General features: G+C 43.1%; 2 protein-coding genes and 1 long non-coding RNA gene across 5 annotated transcripts in view; 2 read left to right on the top strand and 1 right to left on the bottom strand.

The window, feature by feature from the left end:
• Positions 1-294: 294 nt before the first annotated feature.
• On the top strand, positions 295-10,548 carry si:dkeyp-84f3.5 (uncharacterized protein LOC334144 homolog). The gene is made up of 2 exons (XM_058083830.1): positions 295-452; positions 6,348-10,548. Exon 2 carries the CDS (start codon positions 6,518-6,520, stop codon positions 8,423-8,425), a length of 1,908 nt encoding a protein of 635 aa, XP_057939813.1. The 5' UTR covers positions 295-452; positions 6,348-6,517; the 3' UTR covers positions 8,426-10,548.
• LOC131136684 (uncharacterized) lies at positions 6,029-13,234 on the bottom strand. 2 transcript variants are annotated; one of them, XR_009131785.1, is made up of 3 exons: positions 12,844-13,234; positions 11,831-11,973; positions 6,029-6,748 (listed from the first exon to the last, which is right to left on the bottom strand). It is a non-coding gene; the product is annotated as an uncharacterized LOC131136684 (long non-coding RNA). The 2 variants fall into 2 exon arrangements; XR_009131786.1 differs by having other exon boundaries at positions 13,051-13,234.
• Positions 12,993-13,695, top strand: part of znf1035 (zinc finger protein 1035) — a 31,582-nt gene continuing 30,879 nt past the window's right edge. Inside the window, exon 1 of one of the 2 annotated variants that reach the window (XM_058083827.1) lies at positions 12,993-13,542. The gene's annotated coding sequence lies outside the window, so the exon portion shown is untranslated. The remainder of the gene's footprint in view (positions 13,543-13,695) is intronic. The other variant, XM_058083824.1, reaches the window with a different exon arrangement.

The following is a 13,695-nucleotide window of genomic DNA, read 5'->3' as shown; positions in this document are numbered from 1 at the left end:
AAATATATTTAAAGCAGTTGTACTTTATTTTCACAGTTGAAAAGAGAGAGTAAAGAAAGAGACTCTTTTCTTGGACACTTAATTTGCACGCGTCGCCATGTTGAAAACGCCAACCGGAAGAGATGTTCTTTAAGTGAAGATTTCCCTACAGACTTTGAAAAACAGCAACTCTTAATATTGTTCATTCTAGTCTGCCTGTGGAAATTAAAGCATCATCGACCTGCTTTAATTCACAATGTATAGTCGTGTCAATGCTACCATTTGGTAACAAATACCTCGTTTGCGCTCGTGTTTTTGGTCATTCTGCTGTAGGATTCTCTTCCGGTTGTTGAAGATCTTTGGGTGGCTTCGGCCTGCAGTAGCAGGAAGCTGTCTGCTAGCAGAGAAGAGCACAATTATTGGGATTCTTCATAAAGCCTACTTTATTGTCAACAAATATCACCACTGTTTAGGTAAGTGATATATCATTTTCACTACGTGGATATACTGTTTGGAAGTTTCGTTCTTTATTTCAAATGTCTCTGCTGTGTGGTTGTAAACTCGCGGTGGCTATAACATAAGCTACCACCGGAGAACAAATGAGGCGAAATACTCGAAGAAAGATGGCGAATCGCTCTTGATTACTCATTGACTGTTTTAATATTTGATATGTTATATGTGTTTAATCGGAAGGTAAGTTGTAAGACAATGTAGAAGATGTTTTAACAGTAGGCCGTTTTCAAAGGGTGTGCTCTAGTCTCCATCTGGCGGCATTATGGTTCATTTCTTCTGAAGATTATTACCTTTGCGCTGCTTCCATAGCATTTGTCCTGACAACGTGTACATTTAAAGATAAGCGGTGGGAAAAACCTGTGTCCTTTGTGTTTTATTTGGTTAAATGTTGTCTGGTATTGTGGGTGGGTTGCATAAGCGCATTGTTGTGGGTCTCATGTTGACTTATACTAGTGATATGTGACACCACTCCACTAGGCAAGGCTTTGCTTTTTATTGTTCCATAAGATAAGATCTGCCATTATTAGTCCCACATTGGTACATTTCAGGTTTACAGTAGCACACGAGCAGATAAAGTACAATAACAGGGTAATATAAAGTAGAGTTATATACATTGTGACCAAGTCACAGGTTTCTTGCATGGTTATTATACAGAATTTTTTGAGCAATTGTTATGATTTAGTCCGGAAGGAAAGACCTATGATAGCTCTCCTCCACACAGTTCAGATTAGGGTTTGGTGATATGGTCCTAAGCATATACCATTATATGTATTTTTATGTATCACAATATAAAATGATATAACATTTAAATTCAACAGAGTCTAGTAATAAAAAGCTACAAACCTTAACTCGTATAATGAAATACACTCTCAGTTCAAGTTTTCTAACAGGATGTCAGCGTCTGCACACATTGCTACTAAATCTTAAACAAACTGCAATGCTTGTTATTAAGGAAGTCGTCACCCATGCAATTCCGACTGCTTATGGAAGATATTTTTAAGACACAATAACCACGTTTACATGGACCCAAATATTCCAATTCCATTCGGGTTATTTGCTCAAACAGAAAGAATGTAACCTTTGTATACACCTCATTCCGAAAGAAAAGTGCCAATCCGAATTAATATATAATGGGATTCACAGGGGTGGATTTCCGTTATTCCGTTCCCCAATCCGATTGAGGTATCTTGTACCCGCTCAAACGGAAAGTTGTCAGACTGCGTTCTTCTTTGTGGTGTTTTTCTTCTTCTGTTGTTTATTTGCGGTTGGCAAGCAGCTTTCGTGTGTATTAGTGCCATCTGTGGAACAGAATCTAAACCCTTCTATATGCCATTCACAAGTCCAGTTTTATTAAAAAAGAAAATACATATCTAGTATATAAAACATGTGCTGAGCTTAATTATAAAATATTAGCAAGATTGAACTTTATCTTTTCCTGTTCCCGGGGTGCGTTGTTTCAGCGAATGCTGAGATATGACGTAACACGCAGCTCCAGACGTTCTTCGATTTAAAAAAATGGAGGCGAGCAATCGGCACTGGACTGCTGCGGAATTTTTTTTTGATTCCAACTAAATTTCAAGACTGGACGAAGGAAAAACTGGCAATACGGAGTTATTCCAACAAATGAAAGAAAAACTGGAGGAAGTCGGTATCACGTGATGTTGGTGTTTACGCTTTACTGGGCATGCCCCATTGACTATTCTGGTTGATTATAGCGCCGCATGTAGACACGCCATTGGAGTATTCCTTTCCATGTATACCATTGCATTCGGAAAGAGGAAAAACTTCTCATGTAAACGTGACTATTGACTATTTCAGATGTATCATCCTGTCACTAATGGAGATCCTTAGTACAGTGAGTGTGTGTTGGAGAGGTTGGGAATCTTTGTTCATCATGGAGAACAGCTTGGCTGTCATCCTCTCCTTGCCCACCTCCTCCACCTCTGCTAGAGGACATCCCGGGACACAGCTGGCCTTCTTTATCTGTGTATTACTTTTTACATATATAGTATGTGAATTACTACTATCATGCAAAATCTCATGACTCGAGTCCAAACCTGTGACCTTTTTTAAGTTCGTTCATTCATTTATTTTCTACCGCTTATCCTCACGAGGGTCACAGGGGAATGCTGGAGCCTATCCCAGCTGTCTTCGGGCGAGAGGCGGGGTACACCCTGGACTGGTGGCCAGCCAATCACAGGGCACATATAGACAAACAACCATTCACACTCACATTCATACCTATGGACAATTTGGAGTCGCCAATTAACCTAGCATGTTTTTTGAATGTGGGAGGAAACCGGAGTACCAAGAGAAAACCCACACATACACGGCAGCGAAACCGATGTAAACCGAGAGGCAGACTCCGGCTTGAATATGTTTTATAACTAATATTCATCATCAGCTGCATTTCACACGGGACTGTCTTTGTGAAGATGAACGTGAAATATTCGTCAAACTTTTGCTGAAGCCAGGAGCAGCGTGCTCTTGCCGGGAAAGGTACATTAGTTCATGTAGACGAGAGAACCACAGTGCTCACCGATGTCTGGAACAGAGGTAGTCCTGAAACAAAACATGTAACACTACCGATGTTGTGCCAAGATTGTCTGCCGTGAGTAAACGCGACGCCCTCACATTTGGCTTCTGAGCTCCATGGCACAATCCAAGGAAACGCAGCTGGAATAGGTGCAGATTCTGGGAAATCTAGAAAATTTCTGTATGGGTTATTGTGTGTAGCTGCTCTACAGGAGTCCACAACTCAATACAAAGGGTCAAAAAATGACCATAACAGGTCTCTTTTACGATAGATAAATTTACAAGATCGGATTGATTTAGAATTTTGTTAACCAAAATCAAAATGATTTAGGAAACTGGGTCCTAAACCAGGTCCTAATAACTCAAACACCACTGCATGTGATTTCTGTTTTTTGGATGAGTAATTGTAGTTGTATCTGAGGTTTTCCGTGTTAGGAATGAGACATTTACCTGATTACCTTTTTTTACAAAATAGTAAGCTTCAGATGAGCTCAAGCTCACCTTTTTAACTTACTGTGTCAGTTACTAAGGAGCTCCTTTTTGTCCCGATGTATCTTGCTCTCGCACACTCTTGGTGTTGCACTCTCACACTTTATAACAGGGGTGACCCAATGTGATCAAATGTTCCTTGCTTTTTGTTTTTAGTGACACTCAGAATTCAAAGTCAATCAAATGAAAAATGCAATCTTGTTCAGGACGGTGGGCTATGAGTTCTACTAGCCCAGATATTTAAAGTGTTGTCAGTAAGACTTGTGATGAATTCAGTTGGTTGGATATGATTTAAAGAGATCTGACCTGTCTGTACAAGGCCTCAGAGTTGACGATGTATATCAGTGGAACAACCAAGTCTGGCAGTCATAGGAACTTCCTGAAGAAAGAGGACTGTGGAAAGCCACAGTAGATAAATGCTGTCGTCAGTGGGAAGTCGGTAGAAAATGTTTGACCTTGGTAAGATAGGTAGCTTCTCAGTGTCCTGTGCGCAGATGGGGAAATGCTTTAGAAGGAAAACAATCATTCCTGGAGAAAGCGATAATTTCAGAATTCTTGGTAGTACCACTGGTCCCAGCAATAAGCAGGGCGTATAGTTTTTTTTCTACACATGAACAGAAATAACTTGGTTTAAGTCAGTCAGTTTACTATCCAAAACACAACTTAGTGCATATCAGTTGGTGACTGGTGAGACCTGGGGTGCTTTGCTGCTTCAGGACCTGGAAAACTTGCTGTGAAAAATGGAACCATGAATTCTACTGTGTACCAAAAAATCCTGAAGGAGGAGATACGGCCATCTGTTTGTGACCTCAAGCTGAAACAAATTTGGGTTCTGTGGCAGGACAGTGATCCAAAAAGGATCTTCATGGGGCTTGAGCCTGTGGCATTGGCTCTATATTAGCAAACTACAACTGGCTTGTTGGTGAGCAATGGTGAGGAAAGAGAGACTGATCAATGCAGCACTAGCGAGTTGCAGCCCAAAGATTTTTTTTGGTGGTGCACATCTATGGAGTTATGTTTGTGCCTTCATTTTGAGGTAGCAAAGGTTGATTTTGAGCCATATTAACACTTTCTGGTATTGTGCAGGCTAGGTTTTGGGGACTGGGCACTGGGCCGGATTACAGGTTGCGTGCCTGGATAGCGATGAGGTGTGTTCAGCTGTGAAAATGCGTGCCTGTTGGGAAAGGGGAAGGCACTGGTTTGGGAAATAAATTTACTAATATCCTCGCACCAAAGATCCATCATTGGCTCATAATCGACGGATTGGTGAGCCCGGGTCTAAGAGTGCTTCGTGTACCTTTTGGTAAAATTCCAGACTAGCTAACGTTTCTTAAGGAGTGGCTTCTGTCTGGCCTAATTGGCAAAGTGCTGCAAATATGGTTGTCGTTCTGGAAAATTCTCCTCTCTCCACAGAGGAACGCTGGAGCTCTGGCAGCATGACCATCAGGTTCTTGGCAACCGCTGAATAAGGCCCTTCTCTCTCTATTGCTCAGTTTAGACTGCCAGCCTTGAGCTGGCCTAAACGAAACGAGTCTAAACAAAATCTAGGAAGATTGGGTGATGGACAGCTCATTGGGACCTTCAAAGCAGCAGAGATTTTTCTGTACCCTTTCCCAGATTGTGTGTTCTTTAATTGGGGATTTGGTGATCCCATCCATCAATCCATTTTCTGTAGGGTCGCAGGCATGCTGGTGCCTATCCCAGCGAGAGGCGGGGTACACCATAGACTGGTCGCCAGACAATCGTGGGACACATATAGACACACTCACATTCATACTTATGGACAATTTGGAGTCTGCAATTAACCTAGCATGTTTTTGGAATGTGGGAGGAAACCGGAGAAAACGAACCCAAACAATGCACAGCTGGTTGGGCATTTCACAAGATTAGGGTAGGCCTTGCCTATGGTGCCCTGCACACTTCATGAGAGTGTTGACTGTACTCTTCACTTCCACCCCTTGCCTTCTTCATTGTGCCCCTGGATGCCAGGGGGTTTGTCCATGGAGGTCTCTGGCTGATGGGCTGCCCGAGGGGTACCTGTTGGAGGGGTATGGCTTGGTATGGTGGGGTTGGCTGTGAGTGACACTGGTGGATTGCCTCCATTATGGACTTTGGGCTTTGGGTGGGGTGCAGGCGTGTCATCCACAGGCCTGGATGCCCTCTTATGTTGGTGGTATGGTCCCTTGGTTGCTCTGTTGGTTCTCATTCCCGTGCCGGGTAGCCCGGGGTAGTGGCACTGGACTCTTGTGGCATTGATATGGGGCTTGGCATTTGTCGTATTTGATGTGATTTACTTTGGTTCCACTCATTTACTAATTCTATGTCGTTGCATATCCTCGATTAAAGGGCTTGCCAAGTCCTTTGTTGTTGCGGTGATTTGATTTGGTTATATAGCTTGTTCACACAGTAGTCCAGTGGCCAGACCCACTTATAAGGTTGCTTCAGTTTCTTCAGGTTTTCATCAGTTTAATCGGGCTTATAACCTGTGGTTATATCCACCAGTTTGCTATTCTTTCACAGACTCCCTTGTCACCGCCTCAGAGTCTTTCCGAATAGATTCCTCTGTGAATACATTGAAAAAGATGTTGGAGATTCTTGTTGATTCCCGCATCAAAATTATTGCACCGGCACACTGGCTTAATCATGACAGCTGAGTAGAAACATTGCAGGTTTGTTGTTCTTGGACCAAGAAATTTTTGCAAAAAAAATGACCCACCTGTTCCTGTACAACTGTTTATAGCGCCTCAAACATGTGTTGTACATTATTACATGACATGACCATGAAAGTTATTCAAAATGTGACTGATTTGTATTTTGTTTTTGTCTTCCAGATACTGTAAAAACATGAAAAAAACGAAAATGGAAGTGAACGTGCAATTTGGAAGGATACATTTTTGGACAAAGTTTGTTGAAGGACCGTAGGCTTTGCTTGTATCCCTCCATGGAAATCCGTTTTTGTCACAGTCTGGAACATTTTGCTCAGTCTCATTTTTGAAAAGTGATGCCTTCAGCCCATGGGCCGTATCATTTCATCATGGAAAGGCAGAAATCACTGAGTAGTTTCTCTTCGGCACCATTTGGTGGAGAAGCATGTACCTTTATCTGCACTGAGTGCGGTGATGGGTTCCCTCATTACACTCAAGTAATCGCCCACATGACCATCCATGGACCTTTGGAATCGTTTTCCTTTGATGGCTCATCCAACGGATTTGAAGTCCCTCGAGAATACGTCCTACAAGAAAATGGAACATTGGCGGTTGTAAATGGCTTTTCAGTGACACATTCATCTCCGAAACCAGCATCCCCGGAAGCTCTGCCACACTACCCGTATGCTGCAAAGCCACCGTCTCCAAAACCCCCAATTCAAACACCAAGGGCACAGTCCTGCAATTCACACCCAAATACACCAAGGTCATCGGACTTGATTGTTGAAAAGCCTCAGCCGAGTCATTACCGCTGTGAAATTTGCAGTAAGTCATTCCACAGCCTGCAGAGTTTACGTCGCCACCAGCAGTATAACAACACCGAGGAGGGTTACAAGTGTACATTGTGCTGCAAGACCTTTGCGGGTAGACTGGAGCTGAAGGCGCACTTCAAAGGCCACGCGCGGCAACCGTTTCACTGCTGCAGACATTGCGGAAAGCGATTCATAAAAGCACACGCTCTGGTCGCTCACGAAAAAGAAAGCCACCTCATTACTAACGCTGGGAATTCTGACAATAACGAAGACAACAAATTGAAAAAAACGTATCTATGTCGAATGTGCAAGCTACATTTCTTTTGGATGTCAGATTTCCAGACCCATGTACTGTACCAATGCAAAGGTAAAGAGTTTAACACCGCGTTAACTGACGTTGGACTGACTATAAAACATCGTGGTAGACCTATTGAAAACTGCTACAGTAACGGTACAGTTTTTGACATTGAGAACGGCAATGAAGACGATGAAAACATGAGCCAGATTGACACATCATACAGATACGATTTAAGTAACGACCCTCTCCCAAAACTAAGAGCACTTAAGGAACATCATTTCACACATCAAAATCAGGAAGAAATCGATCCGCTGGATGAAGAATCAGGAAAACCTAAACAAAGAATAAAGCCCAGATCTCGATACAGAAGACGAAGTCCAAATGGGAAACTATATCCTTGCAAACACTGTCAGCGAGTCTTCAATCATTCTAGTAGTTTGTCAAGGCACATGAGATACCATAAAGGTACTATGCACGCATGTACAGTTTGTGGTCGACGTTTCCCTCAGCGCTGTGATTTAACGAGTCACATAGCACGGTTCCACAAGGACATGGAAAGAACGACACAGGATGGGACGCAATCAGCGAAACTAGGCCGAGCCAATTACAAGTGTCAAGATTGCGGGAAGACATTTGGTCTGATGTGTGTTTACCAGCGACATTTGACGTATCACAAAAGAGGTCAACATAAGTGTCACTTGTGTTCGGCCCGTTTCATGGATGCTTCAACGCTTCAGGTTCACCTTCAGAATCACCCAAGTGATGGAACAAGACATGATCTGGACCAGTCGTGTCATGTCACTGGCACAAACGGGAACCCTTCGCTAGTCATGAAGAGTCCTGCAGATATCATAGCAGAGGATGACATGGTTGATCATACCCCAAATGACAATAGTCCCACAGATAGTACAGAAGATGACGACATGGCGGATAGTACCCCAAATGACAATAGTCATGCAGACAACCTAGAGGACGATGACATGGTTGACCGTACCCCAAATGACAAGAGTCATTCAGACAGTATAGAGGAAGCTACGCCAAATAAAGACAATTCCGAGGTTCATTACGAATGCACTGACTGCACAGAGACGTTCTCATGCTTTGAAACGTTTCTTCTACACCAGACTTCTCATGTCTCCAAAAACATTGGCTAAATGTCATGTTTTTGTCTGACAAAAATTCAGCTCTCAGGAGTTGAGCAACTTATTTAGGTAGATACAGTAGTTGGATGATAGTTACTTTTATTAATATCCAAGACAAATTCACAAAATTCAATATTGGTATTGAGTTTGATGGTGAAACGCTTCTGTACAATTTTCTTTTTTTTTTTTCAACATGGGAGACACAGCCTTGAACAAAAGCTCACCAATTGACAAAACGTTCCATCGTTTTTTCCATTGGCAACCCACAATTGTCATAATATACTCACGAATGTGATTTTGATATTTCATTTGTTTATCCATTGTTTTGTTTTTTTTTATATTCCCATTAAATTGATATATTACTGAATGTCCGTCACCTTTTATTCCTCCTTCTGTGGTCATGACTTTACTGTATGAGACTTCAAGTAACAGTGTTTGTCCCTATGTTAATCAGTACCTTGCTTATTTGGGCAAAGACAGGAGTTTTTAGAGTGTGCCGCAGAATATAATGCAATCATGTTCATATTCTGTTGAGTTTGAGTTTTCTACACACCTTAGACATGTTGTAGGAACTGAAAATCTAATTTGGCTTTCATGTAGCTGTAGTTAGCTTAGCAGATCTGGAAAATATTTTTTTCTGGTATTTTTTTTCTTGAACTCTTCTGGCTCCTTGAGTTTGAGTTTTCTGCACACCTTAGACACGTTGTAGGAACTGAAAATCTAATTTGGCTTTTATGTAGTTGTAGTTAGCTTAGCAGATCTGGAAAATATTTTTTTCTGGTATTTTTTTTTTTCTACTCCTGAAATCTTCTGGCTCCTCTCAGAGGACGCATGCCTCAGATTTAGAAAAAAACGTGCTCTTGGGTATTTTTTTTCTTCTGTGTCCTTGTGCATACAAAATCGACTGTTGCATGCTGAGGCAGCACAATTATAACAGTTGAGGGCACCCTTTTCCATTGTGTTCCTTGTGGCATTGGCATTTTTTTTGGTAGACTTTCTCGATATGGACATGACCTCAAAGGTTGTCTGGCACTCCTACATACTCAACCTCTGCCAAGGCCATGTTGTTTTTTGTTGTGGAAAAAAATCATAGTGACCCATAAAAATCTGGTACAGATCCAGATAAAAATGCTGACCCGGTATTTATTTTTAATTGATCATTGCAGGATTCAGACTTCATGGCAGTTTTTTTGCGTAGTTTGGAAGGCACATTACCACCACCTACTAGAAATAAATGTTTTACATCAGAACAGACTGTTTTAGATCTTAGGTATTAGGCCCTTTTAACCTATGTTTTTTTTTTGCCAAACTATGGATCTGTATCCAAAATGGTTCATTGGACAGTTTATTGTATCACCGATTGTTGAAAAGTTACGTTCTTTATCTTGGCAAATGACTTTGATTTATTTTGGGTCAGTAACCAATGACCTATAATGACTGTGTAATAATACTCTGGGGTTATTACAATACTGTAATACCAAAGCTTTGAATTTCAGATTCCTCGTCAAGTTGATTGACGAAGGCTTTGCACATCATACTTTGTCTTGATTCATGTTTGCCCATAATGGCATCGATCAGTGGCATGTGCGAGCTTCCTTGCCATTGCAGCAGATTCTGGTGTTCTCCTCAGGTGTACTGTTTTGATTTAGTTAGCAAGTGTGGTTCTGAGTTAACTCACAAAAGAACTGTAATATGTGGTGTTCCGAGGTGTTTACCAGCCTTGACAGTTTCTGTTTGGGAAACGTTGACTTGAATATGTCTGAATGACTACCTCTGTAACTGCAGAATAAGTACATAAGTACCTTTTGTTCGGCCTTTCTCCAAGGTGAGCTAAAAAAATAATAATAATAAAGTGGACACACTTTTTGGCTCAGTGTATGTAGTTTTGATATGCCATTTATGTTCTGTAAAGAAAGTCTACCTTCAAAAGACATAATACAGCTGGGGTCACTGCTGCCTAAAAAAAATGATTTTCCAGAGTATATCTATAGAGAGAGTTTCCTGCTCACCGCAGACTATTCACTTAACTGAAGCTAAGTAAGTATGTTCTTTATTTTTCTCAAGCTGCTTTGATATTTCTGACGTTTACTGGATCGTTCCACTGTTGGCCCACATCACACTGGCAAAATTACTGTGTTCACCCTGTCTGGGGTCATTGGTCCAGAGGCCGGGGCCATCTTGGGCTGATGGCCATTCGCAGGGTTTTTAAATATTTTCCCAATATTTTGCATGTTGCAAATGATTCCGGTCCATCTCCTCCCAGTGATACAAGAATCTCACTGGTGACCCAGGCAATGGGAGATCAGCTCCGGTTGAATGTCCAAAGATTTTACAGATGTTTTGAATTGCGATGCATTATATTCCAGCTCTTGGTGGTGTAGTAGTTTCCAGGGACACCATCAGAACTTAGGAGTAGTGGTGTCCCAATACAATACGGATATTGCACCCTTGAATATCAGCCAATATTGAGTCGATATTAGCGTGAACCAGTATTTTGTGGTGTGGGATGCTCGAAAAGGCTTTGCTCAAGTGATGTTAAACAGAAGACTAGTCAACAACAGTAGGTATGAGAAACATGGACCCATTTGCTTAAGGATCTGGGGTATAGTTTTATCGACAATGCAACGGATTCTAGGGATAATATAGCAAGGTTTGAGGTCCTCAGAGTGTTTGAACCCGACATTACTCGCCACCGACTATTGTCTGTTAATGATGTTTCGACATCCCGTGGGAGTTTCCTGTGGCATTATGCTTCAAATGCGTGATGAGGTTGGTCTTATTAAACGTCCCTGGTTCTGTGCCACCACGGGAAACTTGTACATGGCAAGTTTTGCAGTGAAGCTACAATGTCCTTTTCAGACTTTAATGGAAAATACCACCACATGGGCATCATAACTTCTACTCCTTGCTACTTTGTTAGCACATGCTGTTGTGATCATGTGGGCACAATCTGGATGGACGTGCTGGGGCGGCATCTGGAACTGACTGCTTGTATTGGAGTGCCAAGATCTGAGATTTTAAATGCAGGCCGAAATGAGTCGATATTCGTATTACAGGGCGGGGCACCCATGGGTCCCAGACCCACAAACCAAGCCCCGAGTCCAGGGAGAAACGGACCGCTAAGGGGCAACACCCCAGCGCCCCAACCCCCAGTGAAGCAGACAAAAAAAGCGTGACACCTGCCGGGGAGCAAATCCCCGGAGTGGAAGTGCCACAGCCCCAAGCCGCTGGGAGGCCAAGCACCAGAGCCGAGAAGTCAAGACCAGCGGTAGACCAACCGGGGTCCCGGTCCCCCGCCCCCAGAACCAACAGTGCACCACCCACGCACAGGAGAACCATCCCTGACAAGCCCGAAGACTGACACCAGTGGTAGCAAACGCCCGGCAGAGCAACACGCCCCCGGCAGGCATACCCTACCTGATTTGAGTCAGCAAGGGTTCCTTGGTTTATGTTTCATAGCTGGCCTGGGGAACACCTTGGTGTCCTCGCGGTAGAACTGGAAGAGGTGGCTGGAGACCTTGAAGTCTGGACTCTATTAAGACTGCTACTGCCCCCACGACCTAGAAGAAGAAACTGATTTGCTTTGTGTGATCAGTACATTGCAGATACTAATGGTTCTTAGTATTTAAGGGTGAAGTACTGCTGATACAACCACAAAAAACTGCATTTCAGCAGCCAAAAGTAGTACTTTTATTTTGAAACAGAAACCAGGAAGCCAAGGAAATAAAGGTTTGACTAGCTAAGGACAATCAGCAAGAACATAAGCCGATCAGGATTGTGACACCTTGATTTTCAAACAGTATCACAAAGGGATTCACCACAAATGATCAAATACCAAGCAAGTGTTACCTTGCTGTATATTTTTTACAGACGTGGAAACAGCTGTGGACGGCCCCTAAGGTGTAAGGGTTGACAGTCCCTCGGGATCCAGACTCCAACCGCTACTGTAGTGGCAATTGAGCTCATCTGCAATGAGCATCCAATCACAGCCTTTCAGTGCCAAAGTCCTTGTGGACCAAAACAAAAGATAATCTTTTTTTCCCCCACCACCACAGCGCCATCTACTGAGTGACCGAGTGGGTGGGGCTATACTACCATACCACGGATAAAAAAAATGGCCCCCTGGTGCAGCAACTGGGTTATGTCACCGCTTCCCTCTCCTTTCAGCTCCCCCCACGCACACGCTTCATGAGCTGATGCGGCAAGGAAGCATGTTGGGAGCTTTTGTCTGCCAATCCCACTAATACATATTGGTCTCCTTTATGAACCAAGTACTTGCTAGTTTCTGAAATTCCATAGCCACACTAAATAAAAGTCACAATTTAGTAATAATGTAAAAATTTTATTTCTTAAATAAAGAAACTACAATTTCTGATAAAAGCAAGTCTATATGTATATTCATATATACTCCCAGAAGAGAATTTTCTCACCACGACGGTCAGTTCCCTAAGTCTTCCAGCACTGCAGCCATTTTGTAGCTGTAGTCTTGCTGACAAAATGGTAGTCAGTACCGATTTAACCCTTTGGGGGACCAACCAGGGCACAGAGTCCTGAGCTGGAACAGCCCCACCAGTAGCGATTCTGCACATGAAATACCAACATTGAAGTATGGAACCAAACTATGAGAGCACATTAACCTCAATGATGACTTTACTCTGCAGCGCAGAGCCCGCCAAACACACATACAGCAGCAGAACACCAGGGAGGTAGGACCGACTGCAACTGCAGGGGAGCCACTTCATGGCTGCTCCGACCGGAAGCAGTCGAGCATGATCCGCTTCAGGCTCAGGCAGTGACAGCCATAGAGCGAAAGGGGGCGGGATCTAAGATGGTCTACGCACCTTGTCATTGGTTCGAACGCAAACGAAGTGTGGGACATTGTCTGAAAATCCGCAAAAGGAGAAGATGGAGGCTGGTGGTGGCGTTGAAGCGCGTAGATTCGCGCCAAGGCCAGGCTAGTCCTCTTCTAGGGAACAACATCCAAAGGACTCTACCACCACGGTCTCCACCACGGTTTGTTAATAACACTGAAGTCGACATCAACAAGGAAGAACGGCGAAGAAGAAGACCGGAGTGATTTACCCAGCAAGGCAACAAAGCGCTCGAGAGGACGACGGAGCGCCTGAACGGTAAGGTTTGAGCTATACGTGAACTGTTAGCTGGTTGTTGTCAAATGTGGCTAGGCTAACATGCTAGCTAGCTTGTGCTAGTTAGCCCACCAACGATACGGTACTGGAAAGGTATTCAAAATAAGTCAGGAAGTCCCTGTCAACTGTGTATGT

The sequence above is a fragment of the Doryrhamphus excisus genome, chromosome 10, assembly GCF_030265055.1.
Source record: "Doryrhamphus excisus isolate RoL2022-K1 chromosome 10, RoL_Dexc_1.0, whole genome shotgun sequence".
Taxonomy (NCBI): Eukaryota; Metazoa; Chordata; class Actinopteri; order Syngnathiformes; family Syngnathidae; genus Doryrhamphus; species Doryrhamphus excisus.
The sequence above is the reverse complement of the archived record's forward strand: the minus strand, read 5'-3'. Positions and strand labels throughout refer to the sequence as shown.